General features: G+C 46.2%; 1 protein-coding gene across 4 annotated transcripts in view; it reads left to right on the forward strand.

Moving 5' to 3' along the window:
• CACNA2D4 (calcium voltage-gated channel auxiliary subunit alpha2delta 4) overlaps positions 1 to 25,605 on the forward strand; it is a 558,520-nt gene that overhangs the window by 109,701 nt on the left and 423,214 nt on the right. For all 4 annotated transcript variants that reach the window (XM_029599894.1, XM_029599895.1, XM_029599896.1 and 1 more), the window contains exons 13-14: positions 1,666 to 1,799; positions 19,841 to 19,918. In XM_029599894.1, the coding sequence (XP_029455754.1) occupies positions 1,666 to 1,799; positions 19,841 to 19,918 (212 nt within the window). The remainder of the gene's footprint in view (positions 1 to 1,665; positions 1,800 to 19,840; positions 19,919 to 25,605) is intronic.

Raw genomic sequence — 25,605 nt, forward strand, 5'->3', positions numbered from 1 at the left:
TTGTGTATTGATTTATGAATAATGGTGAGGGTTTTAAAAAGGATTCTCTGTTTGATGGGTAGCCAGTGGAGGTTGCTCAGAATGGGGGAAATATGTTCTCTTTTATTGGTGTTTGTTAGGATTCTGGCAGCGGCGTTTTGTACCATCTGTAGAGGCTTGATACTGTTAGCGGGGAGACCAAGTAGAATTGCGTTACAGTAGTCGAGTTTTGAAAAATTTCAATGAATTTTCAAAAGGTTTTACGTGTGTAAATGGGCTTTTGAAAATGACTACAGTATATGCTGCTTTTATGCTCATAATTTTTGAAAATTCACTTCAATACATTTTTTAATGAAACAGACATTTGAATAGCTTACCATCAATCATAATGTGCAGATTAGAGTAGTATGTGTGGGATAGAATGGGTAAACAGGGAATTTATTTACCTTTTCATTTAGTACCGGAGTAGGGGGACACTCCATGAAACTGATAGCTGATTTAAAGCAAATGTAATTAAATTCAATTACAGTGTGACATTTGTTGCTGGAGGGCATGGTAAAGGTTAATAGCCTAGTTCAGTGATGGCGAACTCCAGTCCTCGAGTGCCACAAACAGGCTAGGTTTTCAGGATATCCAGAATGAATATGCATGAGAAAGATTTGTATGCACTGCCTCCATTATATGCAAATCTCTCTCATGCATATTCATTCTGGATATCCTGAAAACCTGGCCTGTTTGTGGCACTCGAGGACTGGAGTTCGCCATCACTGGGCCTAGTTGGTCTTAAAAAAAAAATTAAAAAAAAAAATAAATATATATATATATATATATACACAGGTTTTTGGAGGGACAGATTCATTAACAATTATTAATCAGACAGAAGTGGGCATTTCCACCTTGTGTTTCTGGGAACGAGCAATAGGGAAGGACCTTCTACTAAAATCTGTTGGGTATGTCCAAGGGACCTGAGTTAGCCACTGTCTGAGACAGGATGCTGAGCCCGATGGACCATGGCACTTCAGTTTTCTCCAAGACCAGTATGGCTACCAGAACTAACCTGTTATATAATAAATGCTTAACCATTCCCTACAATAACTCCTGCTCAGAAAAGGAGGGATAGCTGTGACATTTTCTAAACCAAAGCTTCTTAAGCATTCTCTTTACAGTCCATCTAGAAGGACCCAAGATTAGGTTGTTGTAATCTCCTTCATACCCAGAATGCCTTTGATTTTGTAGACTGTCTGCATTTTTCAGCAATTGATAGTGTGGCAAAATGGGGGTTTTGCATGCTTTATGATTTGTTTTTCTCTGTGACCATTTTCTCCAGGGAGCTCATTTTCTCTCAGATGACCTGCAGGTAGTGTTTGACCCCCTATGCATTGAAGTTCATTGTAGTTATCTGGATAACGTTGGGGGCATTCCAGAGCTGGCTAGACTTATTTGAATAAATTAGCTGGATAATACTGAATATCACCTGTGCCACTGAATATCCAGTATAAGCTAGCCAGTTAAGTTTATTCTCCTGACTTCGCCAGACTCCCTGCAGCTGAATATCGTACTCTATATTTCTATCACAAGTTGCTGCAATGTGTTTTTGGGGATATTTTTGCAAGGGTTTCTAGAAGCAATATGAAATAAGAATATAGTATAGAAAGAAATGTTGACAATTTCTGTTTCTCCATCGAGGCTACTACACTCAGATTTCCACCCTAGCGGATGTCCAGGAGAACGTGATGGAATACCTCCATGTTCTCAGTCGTCCAATGGTCATCAGCCACAATCATGACATCATATGGACTGAGGCCTACATGGACAGTGCTGTAAGTACTTGGAGCAAAAGATTCAATTCGTATAATTTGGGAGCTTAGGTTGAAAGTAGCTGGATTTCTTGTAATAACCCCAGAATTTCATATAATAAAAAGAAAAAGCTAGGGCTGAGCTTTTGGTATGTCATGGCATAACTATTGCAGTTTTCTTGGGGATCCTGTTTCTTATCTAGTCGCATGTGCAACTGAGTCACATAGCAAGATCTAGATGGAAAGATAGTCCCTAAATTCTAATCATACAGCCTACTATAATGAAATGCCTTTCTGCTCCTTGAACTATCTCTGCTTTATTATTTCATATATATATATATATATATATATATTTGCTTACACCACAAAAAATGTGCTATAGATCATCTTCGATAATTTTACTGACTTCCATAATGTCTGAAAGAGAGAAGGTTATGGATCTATAGGAAACAGACATTCATTGCTATCTCATGCAAAGCGACCTCCATACCTCCTTGGACTGACGGAGATGCAGGTCATGTGTGGCACTAGGATAAGGCAGGGGAGAAGCTCTCATGTTCTCTCGCAGTCTGTGCTTATCTATACACCTTTGAGTCAGAAGGAAATGTCTGCCCTGGTAATGTTACACAGAAAGGAGTCAGAGAAGAAACGGTGTCCACATTCAGGTAAGATATATAATCCAGATATTTTGTGGACAATCAGAGTTCTCCTAGATTTAGAGATTCAGCCACGCTTCATGGAAAAGAAGTCTCTGAGAGAAATGGAACACAACATCTCCCATATATTTTGTAAGTGTTCTAGGACAGTGGTTCTCAACCGGTGTGTCGCTTCCCGGTCTCCCGCTGACCCAGCTGCTCCCCGGTCCTTGTCAGCCCGGGCGAAACACGACAGGACAGCTGGAGTCAGCGACACCGGCATGGTCTCTTCTTCCCGCCCTCCCCCTCCCCCCCCCCCCCGGTGGCCCGGAAGAGGAAGTGGTGAGCATTGGGTGCGTGCGCGGAAAGAAGAGATCATGCTAGTGTGGTCAGAATCTGCCCGAAGAACAGAAGAGAGGCGCGACGCGCAGAAAAATGAAGAAGAACGTCAAGCCCCGCGGCTGATGGGGGGACTCCTCCACGAGGGCTGAAAATGAAGGAGGTTAGGGTTGGGAGGAGGCTGCTGTTGCCGCTAGTTCGGGGGAGGGGGAGAGAGTGAATGAGCAAGCATGTGTGTTTGAGATCCTGTGTGAGTGAGATAGCATATATGTGAATGATTGAGAGCCTGTATATGTGAAAGAGAGTATGTCTGTGATTGAGAGCCTGCCTGAGAGAGAGAGAGAGCATGAATGTAAGTTTACGATTGGGAACCTGTATGTGTGAAAGAGTATGTGTGTATGATTGAGATCCTTTTGTGTGAGAGAGATCATGTGTATGTATGATTAAGAGCCTGTGTGTATGTGATTGAGAGCTGGTTTAGGTGAGGGAAAATGTGAGTATGTGATTGAGAGCCCGTGTATAAATGAGAGAGAGCATGTTTGTAAGCATGTGAATGAGAGTCTGTGTGTGAGAGAAAAAGACAGCATGCATGTGTGTGATTGAAAGCCTGTGTGTGTAAGCTTGAAAAGATAGCATGTGTGTAAATGTGTAATTAAGAGCCTATATAAGTGAGAGAAAAAGCATGTGTATATGTGAGTGACTGAGAGCATGTGTGTATAGGTGTGTAATTGAGAGCCAGTGTGAGAGAGAGTGCTGGTATGTGACAGAGAGAGGAGAAAGTTCCAAGCAAACCACCCCTCCTCCTGCTAATTCAAAACAATCTCAGGACACCTGGATATCAAACGTTTCCAGGTATGCAGAGCAAAAAAATGTTTGTATCCTTATTTTTCATTACTGGGTCTTTGTGTCAGCTATTTTGAAATATTTTATTGGTATCTAGAAATTTTTTATGAGTTTTTAATTATTGGATATTCCACTCATCAGCTGTTTCGAAATAATCTGTTCTTTTTGTTAGTATGGATTTACTGCTACTGATTTTATATTTCTTGATTTGTTTTATAAGGATGGGTGATGTTTCTTTTTTCCTTTATTACACTGCATACAGAGACTCTGGCCTGTTGCGGTTTCCAATTCAGTTTTTTCTGCATGCTTCTAGTTATGCGTTTTGGTCTCTATTCTTTGTTAGGTGAGGGTCAGCACATGTGCTAGAAGTGAGGTGTTCTGCTGGCGTGTAGTTTGTGTAGGGCTCTATAGCAGCCTGGTTTGGTCCGTTTTCCTAATAGGAGGTGCATTGGTGTCTTAAGGCCTGGTGTAATATTTCAGTGTTGCCTTTTCTTAGGTAAGGTGGTTACTGTTTAAGTGCTGGAAATTGGTACTGTTTTGGTGTGGGATGTTTACTATTTATGCAATTTTATTCAGACAGAATATATATCTTTTCCTTGTGTCATTTTAAACAAAAATAATTACCGGACCTTTACCTTTTATTTCCGCCGTGAATTGTAATGAGCAGTGTGTCACACATGTGAGCGTGGCCTGTCAGGTGTCATGTCACGATGGGTAAAGGTTGAGAACCACTGTTCTAGGATATTGATGTAGCACAGAGACAGTGTCACAGTGCCAGAATATTCAGGATAGTTGTTTTTAGAGGGACACTAGAGTGTAAGGTGGCGATCTTGAGCATGCCAAGGTATGGCCTAGGCATAGTGCTCTTCCAAGCAGAAATGAGTAAGGTTCTTATAGATTTTATCTTTCTGTCCAGTAAGATGTATGGGGTTTTTTTTGTTTGTTTTTTTTTAGTTATCTGCATTTGCATAATTAAGCTTCAGAATTACATTGCTGGAAATGCATCAAAGCTTAAATACCTTGGATTTGGCTCCTGGTAGTGAAAGCATCAGAGATTCTGGGTTCTATTAGGCCTTCAGGAGCACCTGTGGCCACATGCTGTTTTAATTTCCACCTCTTTCATTGCATATGGCAACTGGAATTCATCAGTCTTTGTTGCATTATGCCTTCCTGTTAGGATGCCTGCATTCATTTTATTCATCGCTTTGGTTGTCTGTTTCTGCTGTATTTTTTTTTTGTGCTTTCTTCCTTTTATATCCTCATCCATCCATCCATCCATGTCACTGCTAGCTGCCACACTCTGAAGAGGTAAATGGGTGTCTCAGTGCTGTAAACTAGCCTGTCTTCCTTGTGATCCTGTGTTTTTCTGTGGTGTTTCTGTGGTAGTTTGTATGGTGACTGCTGAGCTGTACATCCAGTGATGGAAAGATGTAGAAAGAGCAAAGATAAGCCACTGTTGAACTTCTGTTACTTAGCTATGGTATTATGTTAAGATGAGTAAACCTTCCCTAATGGGCAGGTCTGATGTTTTCCTTTGTGATTTCCTGCGGGTGACCTCTGATTACTAGAGTCTTTATTATATGGCATGCAGAAGTACTAAAAAAATTGTGCACGGGCCAGCGGCAACTTCTGTTTTGCTTGTTTTTTATTCTGTGAAAAAAATGTACTTTGGGCTGAAGGCACGCCTTCCGAATTTGGCAGAACGGAGAGTTTGGTTTATGTTGTAGATGTGCCAATTGGCGAGGCCAAAGACAAACTGGGTTACCACACTGGATGTATCCTAGAACTGCGCAGTGTTGTGTGGTGATGATATACTGGAGGTCTCTGTGCAGTACCTAGATCTCATGTTTGTTGTTTATGTACAGTGCAGGTACCTTTTTGCGCCAAGTTTTATAACATAGTACTTAGGGCTGAAGCTCGCGTGTACAAACTACATGCGGATTTCACCCATGATTTTCAAAGTGGACTTGTGCGCATAGGTCCACTTTGAAAATTTGGTGGTGCTCGTGAACTCTTGCAGGGCACACACGTGCACATTTATGCCTCTGTGGGAGCAGTGGGGATGTGTATTCGTTTGCGACAAAATAGGAAATATCGTCTATATTTCCTATTTCGTTGCATTTCGGGGGGCCCCGAAACGATAGGAAAACCCATGAAATTTTGTGTAGCTTTCTTATCGTTTTGGGGGTGGGGGGGAGAAAGGGCACACAAAAAAAACCCCAAACCCACCCCAACTCTTCAGATACAATTACAATCCTGCACCTATCCCTCCTCCCCAAAAAAAAAACCTTGCCTAAAGTCCCTGGTGGTCCAGCGGAGGTCCCGGGAGCGATTTCCCCCCCTTGGGCTGTCGGCTGCCAGTAAACAAAATGGCGCCGTGGCCCTTTGCCCTTACCATGTGACAGGGCTATCAGTGCCATTGGCTGGCCCCTGTCACATGGTAGGAGCAATAGATGGCCCGCGCCATTTTTTAAGATGGCGCCGGCCGTCCATTGTTCCTACCATGTGACAGAGGCCGGCCAATGGCACCGATTGCCCTTACCATGTGACAGAAGCTAAGGGCCACCGGCGCCATTTTGTTTACTGGCAGCTGACGGCCCGAGAGTGGGAGATTGCTCCCAGGACCCCCACTGGACCACCAGGGACTTTAGGCAAGTTTTGGGGGGCTCTGGAGGGTGGGGGATTGTAATTAATTAAATCTGAAGGGTTGGGGTGGGTTGGTATTTTTTTTTCGGTTCGGGTCAGCCGTAAAAAAAAATCTGCCTGAACCGCGGGAAACTAAAATTCCTGCGACGGGCCGAACCAAAAGGTTCAGCCGAATCACATCTCTAGGGAGCAGGTCTAAATGTTCACATGCACATGTATTTATGCGCACCGTCAGATTTAGAAAGTACACGCACAAATGGTTTCCCTGCCATGACTCCGCTTTGGGGAAAACCTCATTCACATACATGTGAAATTGCTTTCGTGCATACTTCTACGCAAACAGCCTACCTAGGATAATTTTCAGAAGGCCTATAGTCTCTTGTAAAATGACATTTTTTGCATATCTATGCTTTACAAATTCACTGCTTGAAAAGATAAGTAACTGGAATTTTTCAAACAGACTAGAAAGTAGATTTATTATTTAACATCAGCAATGATTTTTGCCAGCTTACAAACCTAGAACTGTTTTGAACAGAGAAAAAGTAGAAAGTGGAAGCTGCTGCTGGAGCTGACTCTATCTTTTTTTTTTTTTTTTTTTAATTCAGAAAATTACCATGGTTTAACATTCACATTGCTTCTATAATGCCGCAGCCTAAGATAATGCCACATGAAGAATAATCCTCTGTTACCAAGGCCTACAGAAGGTTTTCTGTCCATGCAGATATCACAGAATCCTTCATGTTAGCAGGTGTTAAAAATGAAGTAGTATTGTCTGTCCTTTCATGATTGCCCTGTAGGGAAAAAATAGAGCATTACCAGGTTCATATTGAAAATATTTTGGAAATCTGATAGTGAAAAATAATTGTGCCTTTTCTATAGGCCTTCGTTGCATTTTACATATATTTAATGTACTGAAAATATACCAGTCTTCTTTGCATTGGTGCACATTTGAGGTTAATTTAAAAAGAAAAAAACAAAACATAAAATGGATAATTTATCTGGCTAAAGTTAGTCAGATAAATTATTGGGGATATTCAGCAGGATAAAGGTTAGGTTTCAGAGTTATCTGGGAGTGTATTCTAGCCATATTCAAAGACTATAGCTGGAGTGATGGCAAGTGTTGTGTTTTTTTTTTTGTAATTTAGTTTATTGAAAGCATAACCACAGTATAATGAACACTAAACAAGACATCAGCAGCAAGGTTCTGAACAGTGATGACAAGTTTAAAAAAAAAAAAAAAACTAAAGTGGGCCTGCTAGCCACAGTAGCTCCCCCCCCCCCCAGTGAAACCAATGTCTGCCCTTTTGCAGCTAATTTTCACTCCCCACCCCCCCCCCCCCCGAAAAAAATAGTAAAAAAAAAAAAAAATTGCAGATCTATAGGCCTGAAAAGCCTCTCCCTCCCCCAAATTGGTCAATCATAATGAAACAGAATTTCCTCTCCTGAAGGTAACTCACCCCTCCTCCTCTCTTAACCATCAACCCAAGCTGAAACCCTCCTGCCCCACCTTGCCCAGCAGCTCAGAACAATTGTCCAGTTTTCTGCACATCCAGTGTTGCTTGGCCCATAACATTCTGTTACAATTTTTTAGGGGTCTGCTGTAAAAGATCGATATTGGTTTCACTAGAGTGGGGGAGTGATATTGGGCTCTAAGGTTTGAACTAAGCCCAGTTACTTCTAAAAAAAAAAAATAAAATAAATAATAATAATAATAATTTTTTACATCTTTGAAATTGCAGCTATCCTCATGAGTTCTGAAATCCATGTGTGTGATCAACCAGAGATTTCTTAGTTTTCATTGTTATAAAAATGTTATTGAAAAACTGTTTTGAGTCCCATCCCTCCTGTGCTAATAAAGAAAAATATTTGAGCCACTTGAACAATACTGAATTCTCTGATTTGTCAATTCTGTTTTTTTCAATTTGGCAACTAAGATGGTAGAATGCATGCCTGCATTACTAAAGCTTGAAGAGGATCGAGCCATGTAACTGCTATGAAAGATGACTCTGGAAAACTTGTCAATTCCTGTCAAGAGATTGCTTCAGTTTTTGCACAGTACTATCAACAACTACCAGGCCGAGCGCACCATTTAGCCCCGCTTGACCACACGTTTTACATGAGCTATTGTTTGACCAACCTCCCCCCGCCCCCCCTCACCCCCGAAACTAATAGCACTCATCACATGCAAATGCATGTTGATGAGCCTATTAGTTATATCCGCGGGATACTGAAAGTTAAATGTGCGGCCAAGCTGCACATTTTACTCTCAGAAATTAACGCCTGCCCAAAGGCAACACCGGGAAAGATGTACAGAAAATCAGAAAAAACAGCTTTTCTATACACCCTCTGACTTAATATCATGGCGATATTAAGTCGGAGGTCCAAAAAAACAAAAGAAAAAAGCTGTCCGCCGGCCCGCAGGTTGGAAAATGGACGCTCAATTTTGCCGGCGTCCGTTTTCCGAACCCATGGTTCGACAACCGGCGGAAAATTAAGCCTCGGTTGTCAGACCCGCTGACAGCCGCTGCCTCCTTATTAGGGCGGGTCCTAATTTAAATAAAGAATTGCGCGCTCAGGAGAGCGAGTGCTCGCCTTGGAGCGCCGGCTCTCCCGCGGAGTTTATTGAATCAGCCTGTATATTCTGCCACCTTGAGTTCTTTACCTCAAGTAAATGATTACTAGGGATGTGAATAGTTTTAGGACGATTAAAATTATCGTCCGATAATTTTAATATCGTCTTAAACCGTTATGGAACACAATACAATAGAGATTCTAACGATTTATCGTTATAAATCGTTAGAATCGTGAGCCGGCACACTAAAACCCGCTAAAACCCATCCCCGACCCTTTAAATTAAATCCCCCACCCTCCCGAACCCCCCCCAAATAACTTAAACATTTCCTTGCCAAATCCTACCCCCCCCCCCCAAATGACTTAAATTACCTGGGGGTCCGGAACGGCAGCGGTCCGGAACGGGCTCCTGCTACTGAATCTTGTTGTCTTCGGCCGGCGCCATTTTCCAAAATGGCGCCGAAAAATGGCGGTGGCCATAGACCAACAGGATTCGACGGCAGGAGGTCCTTCCGGACCCCCGCTGGACTTTTGGCAAGTCTTGTGGGGGTCAGGAGGCCCCCCCCAAGCTGGCCAAAAGTTCCTGGAGGTCCAGCGGGGGTCAGGGAGCGATTTCCCGCCGCGAATCGTTTTCCGTACGGAAAATGGCGCCGGCAGGAGATCGACTGCAGGAGGTCGTTCAGCGAGGGTTCCGGCGCCTCGCTGAACGACCTCCTGCAGTCGATCTCCTGCCGGCGCCATTTTCCGTACGGAAAACGATTTGCGGCGGGAAATCGCTCCCTGACCCCCGCTGGACCTCCAGGAACTTTTGGCCAGCTTGGGGGGGGCCTCCTGACCCCCACAAGACTTGCCAAAAGTCCAGCGGGGGTCCGGAAGGACCTCCTGCCGTCGAATCCTGTTGGTCTATGGCCGCCGCCATTTTTCGGCGCCATTTTGGAAAATGGCGCCGGCCGAAGACAACAAGATTCAGTAGCAGGAGCCCGTTCCGGACCGCTGCCGTTCCGGACCGCCGCTGGACCACCAGGTAATTTAAGTCATTTGGGGGGGTTCGGGAGGGTGGGGGATTTAATTTAAAGGGTCGGGGGTGGGTTTTAGCGGGTTTTAACGATTTTAACGATATATCACGATATTTTACCCCCCCAAACGGCAACAATACGATTCCCTCCCCCTCCCAGCCGAAATCGATCGTTAAGACGATCGAGGACACGATTCACATCTCTAATGATTACCTATCATCCATTCAATTACCTGCTGTCTCTCCTCAGCAATTGCAGTTTTTGAATGAACCTCTTAAAATTAAGGAAATAAGTCTAGGTAACTCACAATGAAGTTGCATAAAGCATCAGGTCCAGATTGACTTTCTGCTGAATTATATAAAATTCTCATTTGTTCTCTTGCTGTTTTAATGTTCTTCTTTCAAGATTTAGTATTCCCTGTACGTACCAGGATCAGTCCAGACAATGGGTTATCTCCCCCTTCCAGCAGATGGAATCAGATAGAACTTTGAAGGATGCTTCCTTATAAGGTAGTGCACCCTCTACTAATCCTCAGTATTCTCTTGATTCCAGCAGATGACAGTGGTGGCTTTCATTCCCCACTGAGATGACTAGAAAGCTATTTTAGGAATTTTCTCTATTTTCCTCAGCTTTCTTTTCTTTTGGATGGATCAAGTCTAATAAAAAAAAAAATAAATTTGAATTTTCTGAGGGAATTATTTGGAGAGCTTTCCTGTAGCCTCCGCTCCTGTTTTAGTGGGAGCATTCTATAGCTTGCAGGCAGTACTATTTGCAGCTCTCCCCACCCCTCCCATCTCTGTTGTCGGGGTAAGTTTGTTTTTATTTCCTTTTGACAGGTTATTTCCTCTCTTCCTCTCTCCGGGGTGCAAGTCTGTGGTGCCGACCTCTCCCCCTGTGGCTGCTATCCGACCCGCTGCCCCTGAGACACCGTTTTCCTCGGGGCAGCCGGCACAGAGAGGCATTATTCCTCTGTGCTTCTATCTGTGGGTCGCTGAGGGATAGAGAGAGAGCAGGACTGAAGCGGAGGCTATTACCCACTTCTTACAGCCATGAACATGGTGAGTTTGAGGAAGAACAGGCTGAAGCGGAGGTTTTCCCCGCTTCCTGCAGCTTTAAACCCTGCCTGTTTCTTGCGTTAAGAACAGCTGGTTCCCTCGCGGCTCCGTCGGGGATCCCCATGCCTTGTTTGTCCAGGTGCTGCGCTTGGGGAGAGCCCGGGTCGAGGCTCTCCCATGAGGGGATTTGCACAGCTTGCCTCCCTGGTGGGGAGGGACCCTCTCAACCACCGGGCCACTCTGGTTCTTGTCTTCTGGCGCGCCTCGACGCTCAGGGGCCGGCCCCGATCTCACTGACCGCGGGAACGGTGGCCATTTTGTCTCCAGACTCGGCTGCTCCGGTGCTAACAGGAGAAGAGCAGGACGCTCCTTTTTCATCTCAGCCGCCGGTTTTCACACCCGTTCCACCTCTGGAGCCTTTTCCTCAGTCAGGGGATCTTCCCACTCTTCCTCTATCGGGGCCACTTCCGTTTTCCACTAATTTTGTTCTCCTGCTTCACAATGCTTACCTGGCCAGAATGGGCCAGCACCAGGAATTTCTGGTGGGACCTCCTCCTCCTAAGGTACCCAGAATGGCTGATTCCACTGAGGTCTTGCGAAGTGCCCAGACCATGAGGAGTGCCCAAGGGTCAGAGGTCCCGGGACCAGGGGTACTTCCGACCACCTCAAGCGCTCTGAGGGTCAGTTTGGTACACCCCTCTGCGGGGGGGGGGGGGGGTGGTCTGTTCCTCAGGACCCGGATCCGGATGAACCTTCAACTATGGCTCAATTGGAAGGGGATGATCCTAGAGTCCTGCGGATCTTCCAGAGGGATGAGCTGGACCCCCTCATTCCACATATCCTACAGGAATTGGACATTGAGGCCCCTCAGGACCCGCCTGAGCCTAATCTACCAACGAAGAAAGGGGATCCCCTTCTGGCTGGTCTACGTGCACTGTGTAGGTCCTTTCCTTCCCATCCCACGTTCCTTCAACTGTGGGATTCTCCGGAGACCTCCCTCAGGTCGGCAGAGCCATGAATAAGCTATATCCTCTCCCGGATGATTTCCTGGAGCTTCTTAAGGTTACCAAAGTAGATTCTGCAGTCTCAGCAGTGATGAAAAGAACTACCATTCCAGTAACGGGTGGTGCAGCCTTGCAAGATCTTCAAGATCGAAAGCTGGAAGTTTATCTTAAGAGAGTTTTCGAGGTGTCTGCCCTGGGGGTCCGGGCAGCCATTTGTAGTTCCTTCACTCAGCGTGCAGGTCTCCGCTGGCTTCAACAGCTGCTCAACTCCCAGGAGTTGCCTCCTGAGGAAACATTTCAGGCAGACCACCTGGAGGCCGTCATAGCATATGGAGCAGACGCTCTATATGACATTCTGAGAGTATTGGCCAGATCTATGGTTTCTACAGTCTCGGCTAGACGCCTTCTCTGGCTTCGCAACTGGTTGGTGGATTCTTCTTCCAAGTCGCAGCTGGGATCCCCTACCCTTCAAGGGCAAGCTACTATTTGGGGAGGATCTGGACCAGATTATCAAGTCCCTCTGAGAGAATAAGGTACACACACTGCCAGAGGATCGCCGTCGTTTAATTCCACTAGAAGCCGATTCAGGAATCAACGTCGTTTCCGCCAGGCAAGGACTGCAGCTCCTCATCAGCCGTCCTCTCGATCTCAATCCTGGTCTCAGTCCTTTCGTGCCCGAAGACAGCCCTGCTCTGGTCCGGCCCAGGGGACATCCTCCAAGTCTTCACAATGAAGCTATGCCGGCCCACTCCCCGATCTCCAGCATAGGGGGACGTCTTTCCCTTTTCTACGAGGAGTGGGTCAACATCACGTCAGATCAGTGGGTCCTGGATATTCTAAGACACAGCTACGTGTTAGAATTTGCTCGGCCACTAAGAGACAGGTTCCTCTTCTCTCCATGTGGCCCAGTCCAGAAACAGCTCATAGTCCGGCAGACACTCGACAGGCTTCTGGCTCTCGGAGCGATTCGTCCGGTCCCCCCCCCTGGAAGTAGGCCGGGGACATTATTCGGTATACTTCATTGTCCCCAAGAAGGGGACTATGAGATCCTTCCGCCTGATCTTGGATCTCAAGATGGTCAACAGGGCCCTCAAGATTCCCCACTTTCAGATGGAAACCTTGCGCTCCATGATAGCGGCAGTACACTCTGGAGAATTTTTGGCCTCCCTGGATCTGATGGAAGCTTATCTACACATTCCCATCCTCCAAGCGCATCAGCACTTTCTATGATTCAAGATTCTGGGACAGCATTTCCAGTTCCAGGCTCTACCCTTTGGTCTTGCGACCGCTCCTCGAATCTTCATGAAGGTGATGATAGTAGTAGCTGCCGCTCTCCGGAGGGAGGGAGTCTTGGTGCACCCATACATGCACGACTGGCTCATTTGGGCAAAGTCCTCAGCCCAGTGCCACTGGGCGGTCGACAAGGTGTTGACGATTCTTCACTCCCTCGGTTGGTGGTCAACTTTGCCAAGAGCAGCCTTTATCCATCTCAGTCACTGGACTTCCTGGAGGAGCATTTCGACACAGTGCTGGGCAAGGTGTTTCTGCCCCGGATAGGGCTCATACACTCATAGCTCAGATACAGCGATTCATCGGTCTCTTGCTTCCAACGGCCTGGGATTACCTCCAGGTCCTGGGATGGTGGCTTCCACCATCGATCTGATCCCCTGGGCGTTTGCACATATCCATCCCTTACAGCGCGCCTTGCTCTCCCGCTGGAAGCCGGTGTCTCGGGACTTCAAAGCCATCCTTCATCTCCCGCAGGGAGCCAAGGACAGTCTCTTGTGGTGGTTCAACCTGTCTCATCTTCTCCAGGGTGTTCCTTTGGACATCCCGAAATGGGTAATTGTCACGATGGATGCCAGTCTCTCTGGCTGGGGAGTGGTGTGACAGATGAGTTCTGCACAAGGGAAGTGGATGCCGTCCCAAGCAACTTGACCGATCAATCTGGCATTGAAACGCTTCCTACCTCTCGTCCATCATCGCACAGTCTGAATACTCTCAGACAATGTGACCACTGTGGCCTACATCAGTCGCCAAGGGGGCACGAGGAGCCAGCATGTCTCTCGGGAGACAGGTTGATGGCGTGGGCGGAGACTTATCTCTCCCGCCTAGCGGCTTCTCACATCGCAGGCGTAGACAACGTTCAAGCCGACTTTCTCAGTCATCAAAATCTAGATCCCAGAGAGTGGGAACTCTCAGAGGAGGCGGTGAATCTCCTGTTCCACAGATGGGGGACCCCCTATCTGGACCTAATGGCAACCTCCCAGAATGCCAAGGCAGCTCGGTTCTTCAGTCGCAGAACAGAGTATGGCGCAGATGGAGTGGATGCCTTAGTCCTCCCCTGGCCCCGTCATGTTTTCCTCTACTTGTTTCCTCCTTGGCCTCTGGTGGGCAAGGTGCTCCGGAGAATAGAGTCCCACCAGGGCCCGGTAATTCTGGTGGCGCCGGAATGGCCCCGTCATCCGTGGTTTGCAGACTTGATCAACCTCGCAGTGGACGGACCTCTTCGTCTGGGTCACCTTCCACGCTTGCTGCTTCAGGGTCCGGTATCTTTCGCCCAGGCCGATCGCTTCTATCTTGCGGCCTGGCTTTTGAGAGGCGCCGGCTGAGATGGCGTGGATACCCAGAGGCTGTTATCTCGACCCTCCTCAAGGCTAGAAAGATGTCTACCTCCATCTCCTATATCAGGGTATGGAAAGTTTTTGAGAACTGGTGTGCCTCCATACCTGTGTCGCCACGGACTGCCTCGGTGGCTCAGATCCTATCTTTTCTTCAACAGGGACTGGACAAGGATCTGGCCTACAACTCACTGAGAGTGCAAGTCTTTGTCCTAGGTTCTCTACTTTATCGACGAGAGGGAAATTCCCTTTCCTCTCACCCGGATATTATCCGATTCCTCAGGGGGGTGAAGCATGTGAAACCCCCGGTCCACGCTCTTTATCCTTCGTGGAGTCTCAATCTCGTTCTCTGAATCTTAGTTGGACCAACCTTTGAACCCAATTGTTCCTCGATCCTCAAGGATATCACTCTCAAGATGGTTTTCCTGGTAGCTATCTCTTCTGCCTGCAGAATCTCGGAGCTTCAAGCACTCTTGTGCAGAGAGCCCTACCTTCGTTTTACGGATTCGGGAGTTTCCTTGCACCAGTGGCGTAGCCAGAATTGATTTTTTGGGTGGGCACAAGGTTAACATGGGTGGGCTGTAGGCATGCAGGTCTACTAGTTGTTTTTTTACTGATAAATAATGCCAAATTATGCAGCATAGCATTCACATCTACGCCTAAGTATGAGGTTTACTTAATGATACAAACATAATTCATGGTGATTTGTGGTACTTTAGCCTTCTTATTATTACGATTTTATACACGGCTCCTACCTGTCCATAAATTTTGAGAGAGCGGTTGTGTTGCTTATATTTAAATTGCTAACATCTCAAAATATAGATATATATTTTTACCTTTGTTGTCTGATCTTTGTATTTTTCTAATCAGTTGGTCCTGGTCTCTTTTTCCCATTTTTTCCCTTATAGCTCATTTCCTAATTCCTTTTCAGTTTCTTTCTTCTATTACTGTCTTCTTCCCTTCCACACACACACACACACACACACACACACACACACACACACACGCTTTCTCTCACAGACTCCCTCTCACACACTCAAGCTGTCACTCTCACTTGCTCTCCCCCCCCCCCCCACACCCCCCCACAAGCTCACATTCTCTGCAGACACACATACAAGTTCTCACTTTCTCACCCCTCCCCAGGCTTATATTCTTATGCACGCACAGACGCACATCCAGGCACCCATTCTCACCCACACACATAAACCCAGACTCCCATTCTCACCCACAAACCCATGCTCCCAGTCTCACCCACACATATTCAAGCTCCCATTCTCATCCATACATATACACATTTAAGGTCCTATTCTCACCCACACATACACACATTCAAGCTCCCATTCTTATCCACATATTCAAGCTTCCATTCTCACCCACCCACACAAACCCAGGCTCTCATTCTCACCCATATATATATACACACATTCAAGCTCCCATTCTCACCCACCCACAAACCCAGGCTCCCATTCTCAACCACACATACACACATTCGAGCTCCCATTCACCCACATATTCAAGCTTCCATTCTCACCCACATACACACCCAGGCTCCAGTTTTCACCCACACACACACTCCCATTCTCATCCACACATACACATTCAAGCACGTGCACAGCTTCCGCTTTCTCCCCCAGAGCAGGAAGATCAGCTGCCTCTCCTGCTGCCACCGGACTCCTGCTATCTTCGGGCGTCGGGCCGTACTGCCCGCCGAACTTCCTGTCGGGGGGGGGGGGGAGCGGAAGCGCAGCGCACAACGTCCGCTTCCTCCCTCCCCCCCCCAAGCAGGAAGTTCGGCGGGCCATACGGCTCGACGCCCGAAGATAGCAGGAGTCCGGTGGCAGCAGGAGAGGAAGCTGATCTTCCTGCTCTGGGGGAGAAAGCGGAAGCTGTGCGCGGCGCTTCCGCTCCCCCACCCCCAAACAGGAAGTTCGGCGGGCCGTTTGGCCCGAAGATAGCAGGAGAACGGGTGGCAGCAGGAGAGGCCAGCTGATCTTCCTGCATTGGGGGAGGAAGCGGAAGCTGCGCGCGGCGCTTCCGCTCCTCCCCCCCCCCCCCGAACAGAAAGACAGGTTGGCCATACGGCCGCAGCAGCGCTTCCCCATGTGTGCTGTGATGGCGCGCGAGGCGTGGGTTCTCTTGTTCGCTGTCGCGGGGATGGGATCCCGCGACAGCCTTGCAGTTCCGGTGCCAGTTGGGTGGGCCTGGGTCTAAGTTGGGTGAGCACCTGCCCACCCAGGCCCACCTGTGGCTACGCCACTGCCTTGCACACTGTGCCTGCATTTTTGCCCAAGGTGGTTTCCGAGTTCCACTTGAATCAGACGGTAGAGCTTCCATCCTTCTCTGCGGACTCATCGGCTGATCTACGCAAGCTAGATGTCAAGCGTATCCTCATTCGCTATCTGGAAGTCACTAATGATTTTCGAATGTCGGACCATTTTTTGGTTCTCTGGCATGGTCCGAAGAAGGGGGCCAAGGCGTCGAAAACTACCATTGCTCGCTGGCTGAAGGAGGCGATCTCTGTGGCCTACATTGGAGCGGGTCGACCAACCTCCGGCGGGTGTCAAGGCCCATTCTTTTCGAGCTCAGGCTGCTTCCTAGGCATAGATGCAGTCGGTCTCGTTCCAGGAGATTTGTCGAGCAGCAACTTGGAAATCGTTACATACCTTTTGCTTGTCATTATCGTCTACACATACAGTCACCTACTTTTGCCTCCTTTGGCTCTAGGGTCATTCGAGCAGGGCTTTCCGGGGCCCACCCTACATAGGAAAGCTTTGGTACATCCCACTGTCTGGACTGATCCTGGTACGTACAGGGAAAAGAAAATTATTCCTTACCTGCTAATTTTCGTTCCTGTAGTACCAAGGAGCAGTCCAGATACCCTCCCTGACTGTTTATTGGGTTTGGGATTGCCTCTCTGCTCAAATTGTTCTTCACTGCCTTTTTTCCTTTGGCTGGTTAATGGTTCATTCTGCAAGTTTGTTGTTTGACACTGTTTTGTGCCCATTGCACACTGTTATTTGTTACTTAATTCTATTGTTCTTGATCCATCCTTGTTTTCCTCTTTGCTTTGATATACTCCATACTGAGGATTAGTAGAGGGTGCACTACCTTATTAGGAAGCATCCTTCAAAGTTCTATTTGACTCCATCTGCTGGAAGAGGGAGATAACCCACTGTCTGGACTGATCCTTGGTACTACAGGAATGAAAATTAGCAGGTAAGGAATAATTTTCTTACCACTGGGAAATTTGTTTACAGTGCCAATAGAGCCATTATTACAGTCATACCTAAATTAGGATAAGATCCTTTTGTATCCTCAATCTTATAGACATTTCTTTACTAAACTTGGACACTAAGTTATTGGCTAAAATAATGGCTGATAGGTTGTCTCGTATACTTCCAGATCTGATTTTAGATTCTCAAGTAGGGTTTATTAAGGGTCACCAATCAGTGCTTAATGTCCAAAAGATAATTGCATCTGTAGAGCAAGCCGAAAAAATGCAATTTGACTAGTTGTTCATTTTTGAGGCTGAAAAAGCATTTGATAAGTTCACTTGCGATTTTTTTTTTTTCTAATTTCCAGTGTTATGACATTAAGTTCACTAGTTTTTTGGGGTTTTTTCCCTTCAACTTCTCTTTGTTTTATATTCCTCTGCCATTGCAGCGCTGGCTGACAAGGGTATACTCTCTGAAACTAGAGGGGCAGATTTTAAAACCTCCGCACACAGCCTACATTTGTGAGCGCTACCCAGCCGCGCGCATGTTATAAAATCCGGGGTCGGTGCGCGCAAGGGGGAGCACACTAATGCACCTTGCATGTGCCGAGCTCTAGGGGAGCCCCAATGGCTTTCCCTGTTCCCTCTGAGGCCGCTTCGAAATCGGAGCCGCCTCAGAGAGAACTTTCCTTCTACCCCCCACCTTCCCCTCCCGTCCCCTATCTAACCTGCCCCCAGCCCTACCTAAATCCCCCCCTACTTTTATTTTGTTATTTTCACCTGCCTCGCCCCCACCCCTTTCACAAAGCCCCAGGACATAACGTGCGTCCCAGGGCTTTTGTGCATCGCCGGGCCTATGCAAAATAGGCTCGGCGTGCACAGGAGCGGTTACGTGCGTAAATCTTTTAAAATCCGCCCCATCGTGTTTGATAGAGGTACTAAACCTCCCACTTTCCCCTTTACTCTTTTTATTTGTTTTGCATCCCTTTTTGTATTTATCTCAAAACAATCATGACATCTCTGGAATCCCTCTTGGAACCTCAATTTTCAAGTTGGCTGCTTTTTTGCAAATGGTCTATTGCTACATACAACTTTTACCAATGGTCCTTTTGGAATTCCAGAGGTATGGGGATCCATTTTCAGCCGCTGTGTGGGTCGGCTAGTTAGCCGGATAAACATATCTGTCTAACTAGCAGGGTATATTCAATGGCGTGGTTGCCTCTAGCGATGCTTCTGCTGTTGCTAAGCTACACTTAAAGGCATCCCCAGAAGCACCGGTCCCATATTGTGGTAGCAGGCTGCTGTGATCCTGGAGACCCAACTGGAAATAAAGGTGTGGAGGAGAGGGGTGGGGAAAATTTTGGGGTGGGCGTTGGGGGGGGGGGGGATCTTAAGGCTGTGATTTTTACCATTTCCAAATACAAGGGGAGGTTAGGTTGGGGTGGGGGAGGGGAGGGGGAACACCCGGGGCAAATACATCTTTGTTTACGTTAAATGGGTCATTTTGGGGAAGGGCGAGTTCAGCCCCTTAGGGCCTTTGCAACTGGAATGGGAAGGAGACTGGGGACAGGTTGCAATGTTTTTTTTTTTCTTTTTTGTAAGGAAACTAAATTAACCTGATATATTCTTTTTTTAATTTATCTGGTCAAGCCTAAAGTTATCCGGCCGCACAAGGTTGTATTTGTTGTACTGTATGAAACCTGTAACTTTCTTGTACAGAAACCTCTTCCATGCCACCTTCTGTTTTTTTCCTTTATTGCATCTAATAAATTTCCATAAAAAATTGTATTAACATATTCTTTTGTTGATTATTGCGATAACCTTTACATAACAGGTTCCATTGGATCTTCTCTACTTCCCATTTTCTCTCTTCCTTCCAAACTGTAGACACCATTTCCATACTTTTCTTGAAATGATTGAAGATGAATTGTCAGGCAATTCCTGTAGCACACACCTGTGTTTCTATGCTCATGTACAGCATGACTGAGCATTGGTCATTGATGTCTCCTTAAAACCTTTTTATTCCGGAACTCCTGCTATGCACGTGACTGTTTTTACTGTAGAAGTTTTCTTCTCAGTTTGACGAATGTCCTTTTCTTCTTAATGTCCTTGCCATGGCAGCTTTTTGCATCCCAGGCCCAAAGTCTACTGCTCATGACCACCGTGGCTATGCCAGTCTTCAGCAAAAAGAATGAAACGGTAGGTTCTTTGCTGTTCTATCTTACATTGTATTGTGGGCCTTTGTCTTCAGTTAACAAGTCAATGGCCAGTACTAGAGATTGAGAGGTTTCTAGAAAAACTGTAAGTGGTGGAATACAGGGATGCAAATTGCAAAGCCAATATTCGTTGTATTCGTGGGGAAGCGAAACGTATCGTGATTCCCCACAAATACAACAAATTTTCCCCGAATTATTCGGCCGCCAATTTAAACAACACTCCCACCATCCTGATCCCCCCAAGACTTACCAAAACTCCCTGGTGGTCCAGCGGGGGGAGTCCGGGATCCATCCCCTGCACTCTCACATCCTCGTTACGTTTCAAAATGGCGCCGGTAGCCCCTGTGACATAGTAAGGGCAAGGCTATCGGCGCCATTTTGGTTCCTGACACCCGAAAAGCCTTGCCAAAAGTCCAGCAGGGGTCCGGGAACGACCTCCTGCACTCGGGCCGTATTGCCAATATTCAAAATGGCGCCGGCGCTACCTTTGCCCTCACTATGTCACAGGGGCCGACGGTCAGCCCCTGTGACATAGTGAGGACAAAGGCTGCCAATACTCAAAATGGCGTCGGCGCTAGCCTTAGCCCTCACTGTCGGCCCCTGTGACATAGTGAGGGCGAAGGTAGAGCCGGCGCCATTTTGAATACTGGCAATACGGCCCGAGAGCAGGAGGTCATTCCGGACCCCCGCTGGACTTCTGGCAAGTCTTGTGGGGGTCAGGAGGCCCCCCCCCAAGCTGGCCAAAAGTCCCTGGGGGTCCAGCATGGGTCCGGGAGTGATCTCTTGCACTCGTGCCGTCGGGTGCCAGGAATCAAAATGGCGCTGATAGCCTTGCCCTTACTATGTCACAGGGGCTACCGGTGCCATTGGTCAGCTCCTGTCACATGGTAGGAGCACAAGATGGTGCCGATGGCCATGTGACAGCGGCTGACCAATAGCACTGGTAGCCCCTGTGACATGGTAGGTCAAAGGCTATCTGCGCCATTTTGAAACTGGTTCGAGGGTGTGAGAGTGCAGGTGATGGGTCCTGGATCCCTCGCTGGACCACCAGGGAGTTTTGGTAAGTCTTGGAGCGGTTCAGGAGGGTGGGGGGTTGTAGTAAATTTAATTTTAGCCGGGTACCGAATAGGATTAGATGTAAAACCGTATCGGGGCGCCATATGGACGTATGCAACGTATTTGCCCCCCCGACAAATACGTATCCAGAATGCAACGTATGGCGTCCCTCTGCACATCCCTAGGAATCAGCACAACCTCCTCCTGTCTCTGCTATTGCTGTGTCACGAGGGAATTCTTTTGGGGGTTTGCTCCTTTCCCTCTTGTACTTAGCATCATTGGCTGGATGGTGGGGGGTGAGAAATGTCCTACAGGAAGGGGGAATCCCTGTCTTTGAAGGTGTTGATCCTAAGGGAGTCAGATTATTTATGAGAGAAGAGTTGGGTATTATGGAAAAATTGGCTGAGCCTGTGCAGAATGGGAAAGATTGGTGGGTGGGTTTATTTATTTATTATTTTTAAAAGAGGATCTTAGAGGTCCTGGAGAGCTTTTTCCATTTCAGTGCATGGCCAAATTTCTGGTAGCGGTGGAGTGTAATATCTCAGAGTAAGGGTTGATGGTTGGTAGGGTCATGACAAAATTTAGATCTTCTCCCAGAGGAGCCCTTGGAAGTGCTAAGTTGCCTAAAAAGGGATACCTTGGTACCTGCAGTTACTAAGAGGACGACAGTCTCTGTGGAAGAGAGAGTGTGGCTCTGAAGGCTGCTCAGGATAGGAAGATAGAAGCATACCGCAAGAGGGCTTTTGAGGTTTCCATCCTAGATTTCAGGGCTGATGTCTGTCCTGGCATTAGGGCACAGGTGTGCTTATGCTGAGTTGGATTGGAGGATAGTGTTTCTTAGCAGGATGCAGAACATCTGGAAACTGGAGTCACCTTTATAGCAGACACCTTGTATGATTTCATTCATACTTCTGCTAGAGGCTTGGTCTCTCTGGTGGTGGCTAGATATGGTTGTGCTCCCCCTAATTGGGAAGCAGATGTTTGGTCCAAATCTCAGCTGGGAAGCTGGTTTAAGCATCTCGGTAATTCCAAGGTTTATAAGTAATTGGACAACAAGCCCAAGACTGTGTATAAGGCGTTTTCTGTCAGCTGTAAGTTCAAAGAGTCTAGGTCAGGGATGGGCAGTTCCGGTCCTCGAGGGCCAGAAACCAGTCTGGTTTTCAGGATATCCCTAATGAATATGCATCAGAGAGATTTGCATGCACTCTGCCTCCGTTATATGCAAATCTATTTCATGTATATTCATTAGGATATCCTAAAACCTCGACAGGTTTGTGGCTCTTGAGGACTGGAATTGCTCACCCCTGGTCTAGGTGGTATTACCTAGGAAAGAGTTCCTCATTACAGTGGCAATATAGTGGCAGAGTGACTGCCACTTCAGGAGGACTTAAATGTTCTCCATGAAGATCTGTGGGTCTACTTTTCAGTTGTATGGATCGGGGGATGCTTGTTCCAGTTTTACGGGATGTAGGCCCGAATAACTACAAGCCAGTGGTTCCATTATAAGGAACATTTCTGCCATAGTTTGCTAGCCTGATAGTTGACACTCATAATTTGCCCTTGTTTCTTCCCATCTTAAGTGAGAAGCAGGGAAGTGGCCATGGGATCATCATCTCCAATTGGCAGCGGTGTTTTCGATGCAAGGAGGAAAACGGGGTGAAGGGCATTATTCCATCTATTTTGTGTTTAAAAAGCAAAAAGAGGGTAAATGTGCCCTTGAAGATGCCCCATTTTTGCATAAGCGTTCTCCAATCAGTGATTGAGGCTGTAAAAAATGTGGAGTTTCTGGCATCCCTGGATCATGGCAATAGCACTTTGGACCTATTCAGGAGTCATGGTGGTAGTTGCAGTGGCTGTGTGGAAAGGAATCATTGTACTCTCTTATCTGGATGATTAGCTGATTTAAGCAAATTAAGGGAAGATTCAGTGTGAATTCGGCAGGGTTGTTCATCTGTTTCAAGATTGTGGCTGGGTTATCAATTTTGCAAAAGCAAGCTTCATCCTTCTCAAGTTTGGAGTATCTAGATACTCTTTTCAAAACTGAGGAAGGGAATTTTTTTCTTACAATGAAAAGAAAACTGAAATTTTAGGTGTGAATTTACAGATTATTGAGAATGGGGGTGTCCCAGGGCCTACGATTACCTCCAAGATCTGGGCTTGATGACTTCAAATGTTGATTTGGTTCCTTGGGCAGCAGCTCACATACGGCCATTGCAGAGGGCTCTTCAGACATGATGGAATCTACAGTCGTAAGATTATGAGGTTAAGTTGCCCTTTCAAGTGTAAGTGGAGTCTGCCCTAGTGGTGCTTGGATCCAAATTTGTCCGAGGAAGTGGATTTGGATATTCCGGATTGGATAATTGGATTCACGGATGTCAACATACAGGATTGGGAAGCTCTTTGACAAGGACAGATGTTTTGAGGTCTTTTGACTGTTGCAGAGGTATCCTGGACCATCAATCATTGAAGATGGGGGTGATCAGAGATCTCCTGCCTTTTTGTGATCTTTAGTCTTAAGTTCTACTTTGATTTAAGAAACAGTAAAGCTGAACCACCCAATCATTAATTCAATGCAAAAAAAAACAAACCAGTGTGTCAGCTACAGTTTGTTGCTTTAAGTTTGTTCATTTATGACAGTATGGTAGTAATTTATCTTTAAAATTAAATCACAAGGTGCTAATAGAACAAAAAATAAGTATGGCTATGTTGCACTTGTTTCTTTACTTTCCTTCCATAATCAAATATTTGATAGCAGGGAGCCGAAAGAGGGAGAGCGGAGGACCCACCGAGTCCTGCAGGCGCCGGCAATTGAAAGAACTGATCGCAGCTGTGAGGGCTGTGTGTGCCGGGTGTCATCAGCCTGTGCCGGGGCTTTAAAACCCTGAGAGAGCCAGAGTGTGTTGGAGCCGAAAGAGGGAGAGCGGAGGACCCACCGAGTCCTGCAGGCGCTGGCAATTGAAAGAACTGATCGCAGCTGTGAGGGCTGCGTGTGCCGGGTGTCATCAGCCTGTGCCGGATTATAACATCTCGCGAGAAGCGGCGCTCAGTCGCCGCTGGCGCGTCGCCTAAGCCGCGCGCGCGGCTTAGACCGGCTTTGACCGTCTTTGGCTGTTTGGCTGCTGGGTCCTTATAAAATTGGATTTATGGGGCGAAAAAGGAAGGCTAGAGCTTATACATCTTCTCCGGTTACCCCTAGAATTGGGCCGATGGACACTCTTCTAAATAGACTCAATAGGCCATCAGAGGACGCTGATAGAGACTCTTTTGAAGTCTCATTAAGTCCTGGCCTGGGACCCACACCCTCCCAACCCCCAGGAGCAGCTACCATGGAAGGACCCACAGGAAGTGAGACTGCAAACGTAAGTAGAGCTGAAACCCCTCCCGAAGTGGAGGGAGCGGAAGCTCTACATCATTTGTCTTCTTTACAACATGAAGGTGAAAGTGAAAATACATCTCCACTTCAAGTGAGCATCCAAGCTGTGGACTTGGATGCATCCAAAGTTACGTTAGGGGATCTTTGGAGGATGTTATTGAGACTTGATAACAATGTTACACAAATGAACTCCTCTCTTTCAACGATGGTTAATAACAATAAGGCATCAATTGTTGAACAGGGGAAAAAATTATTGGATATAGATCAGAGAGTAAATAACTTGTCAACCAATGTTCAAAGTATACAGAGTGTAGAAACAATACGAGTAGCCGACAATGTAATGTTGCATAATGATATTGAAAATCTGGAAAATTTAATGCGGATTAAGAACTTGAGATTTGTTAATTTTCCATATACAAGGCTATTGTCTCCGTATGAAATGTTTATTAAATATCTTAAAGAAATTTTAACCTGTAGAAATGAAGAAATACCTCTTATATCTAAGATTTATTATTTCCCATATAAGGTTGATAAGCCAGGGGGACTGGAGGATGTACAGTCCCCAGGTATATCAACTTTCCTGGAAGATTCCTTAGATATAGTAAATAAAAGGACAACTTTGTTTGTTTCTTTTGTTCAGGAAAGGGATAAGGAGTTAATATTTGAGAAATCTCTAAAAAACCGAGAAATGCTATTTTGTGGTCAAAAAGTATATACTTTTCCTGATGTTTCCAAGGCCACGCAAGCCCGTAGGAAACAGTTTTTAATGTTGAAAACTAAAACATTAGAGTTAGGGGCAACTTTTTATTTAAAGTTCCCCTGCTGATGTTTTGTAAATTACCAGGGAAATAAGTTTATTTTCTCGTTACCTGAACATATGGAGAAATTTATAAGGGACAAAGAGTTTGAAAAATTGAATCAAGCCTCAGCAGCTATGGTGGGTTAGAAAAGTAATGTGTCCTCTTATCTCCTTATTAAAATTTCCTAAACATTTATTGATATAAGGCTCCCATTATATCTTAAATAGTGCAATGATTGTATATTTTATTTTGTGGAAATTTATTTGTGATTATATGGATTGCACATTTATTTACTTTGACTATGAAAGAAAATCATTAATCATGTAAGAGTGATTGAAAATCTAATAAAGATTAAATTATAAAAAAAAAATATTTGATAGCAGCACAATGCTTAATTTTGTTAGCTTCAAAGATACTGCAGTTATCTATCCCCATTTATTG

Source organism: Rhinatrema bivittatum, chromosome 4 (genome assembly GCF_901001135.1).
Source record: "Rhinatrema bivittatum chromosome 4, aRhiBiv1.1, whole genome shotgun sequence".
Taxonomy (NCBI): domain Eukaryota; kingdom Metazoa; phylum Chordata; class Amphibia; order Gymnophiona; family Rhinatrematidae; genus Rhinatrema; species Rhinatrema bivittatum.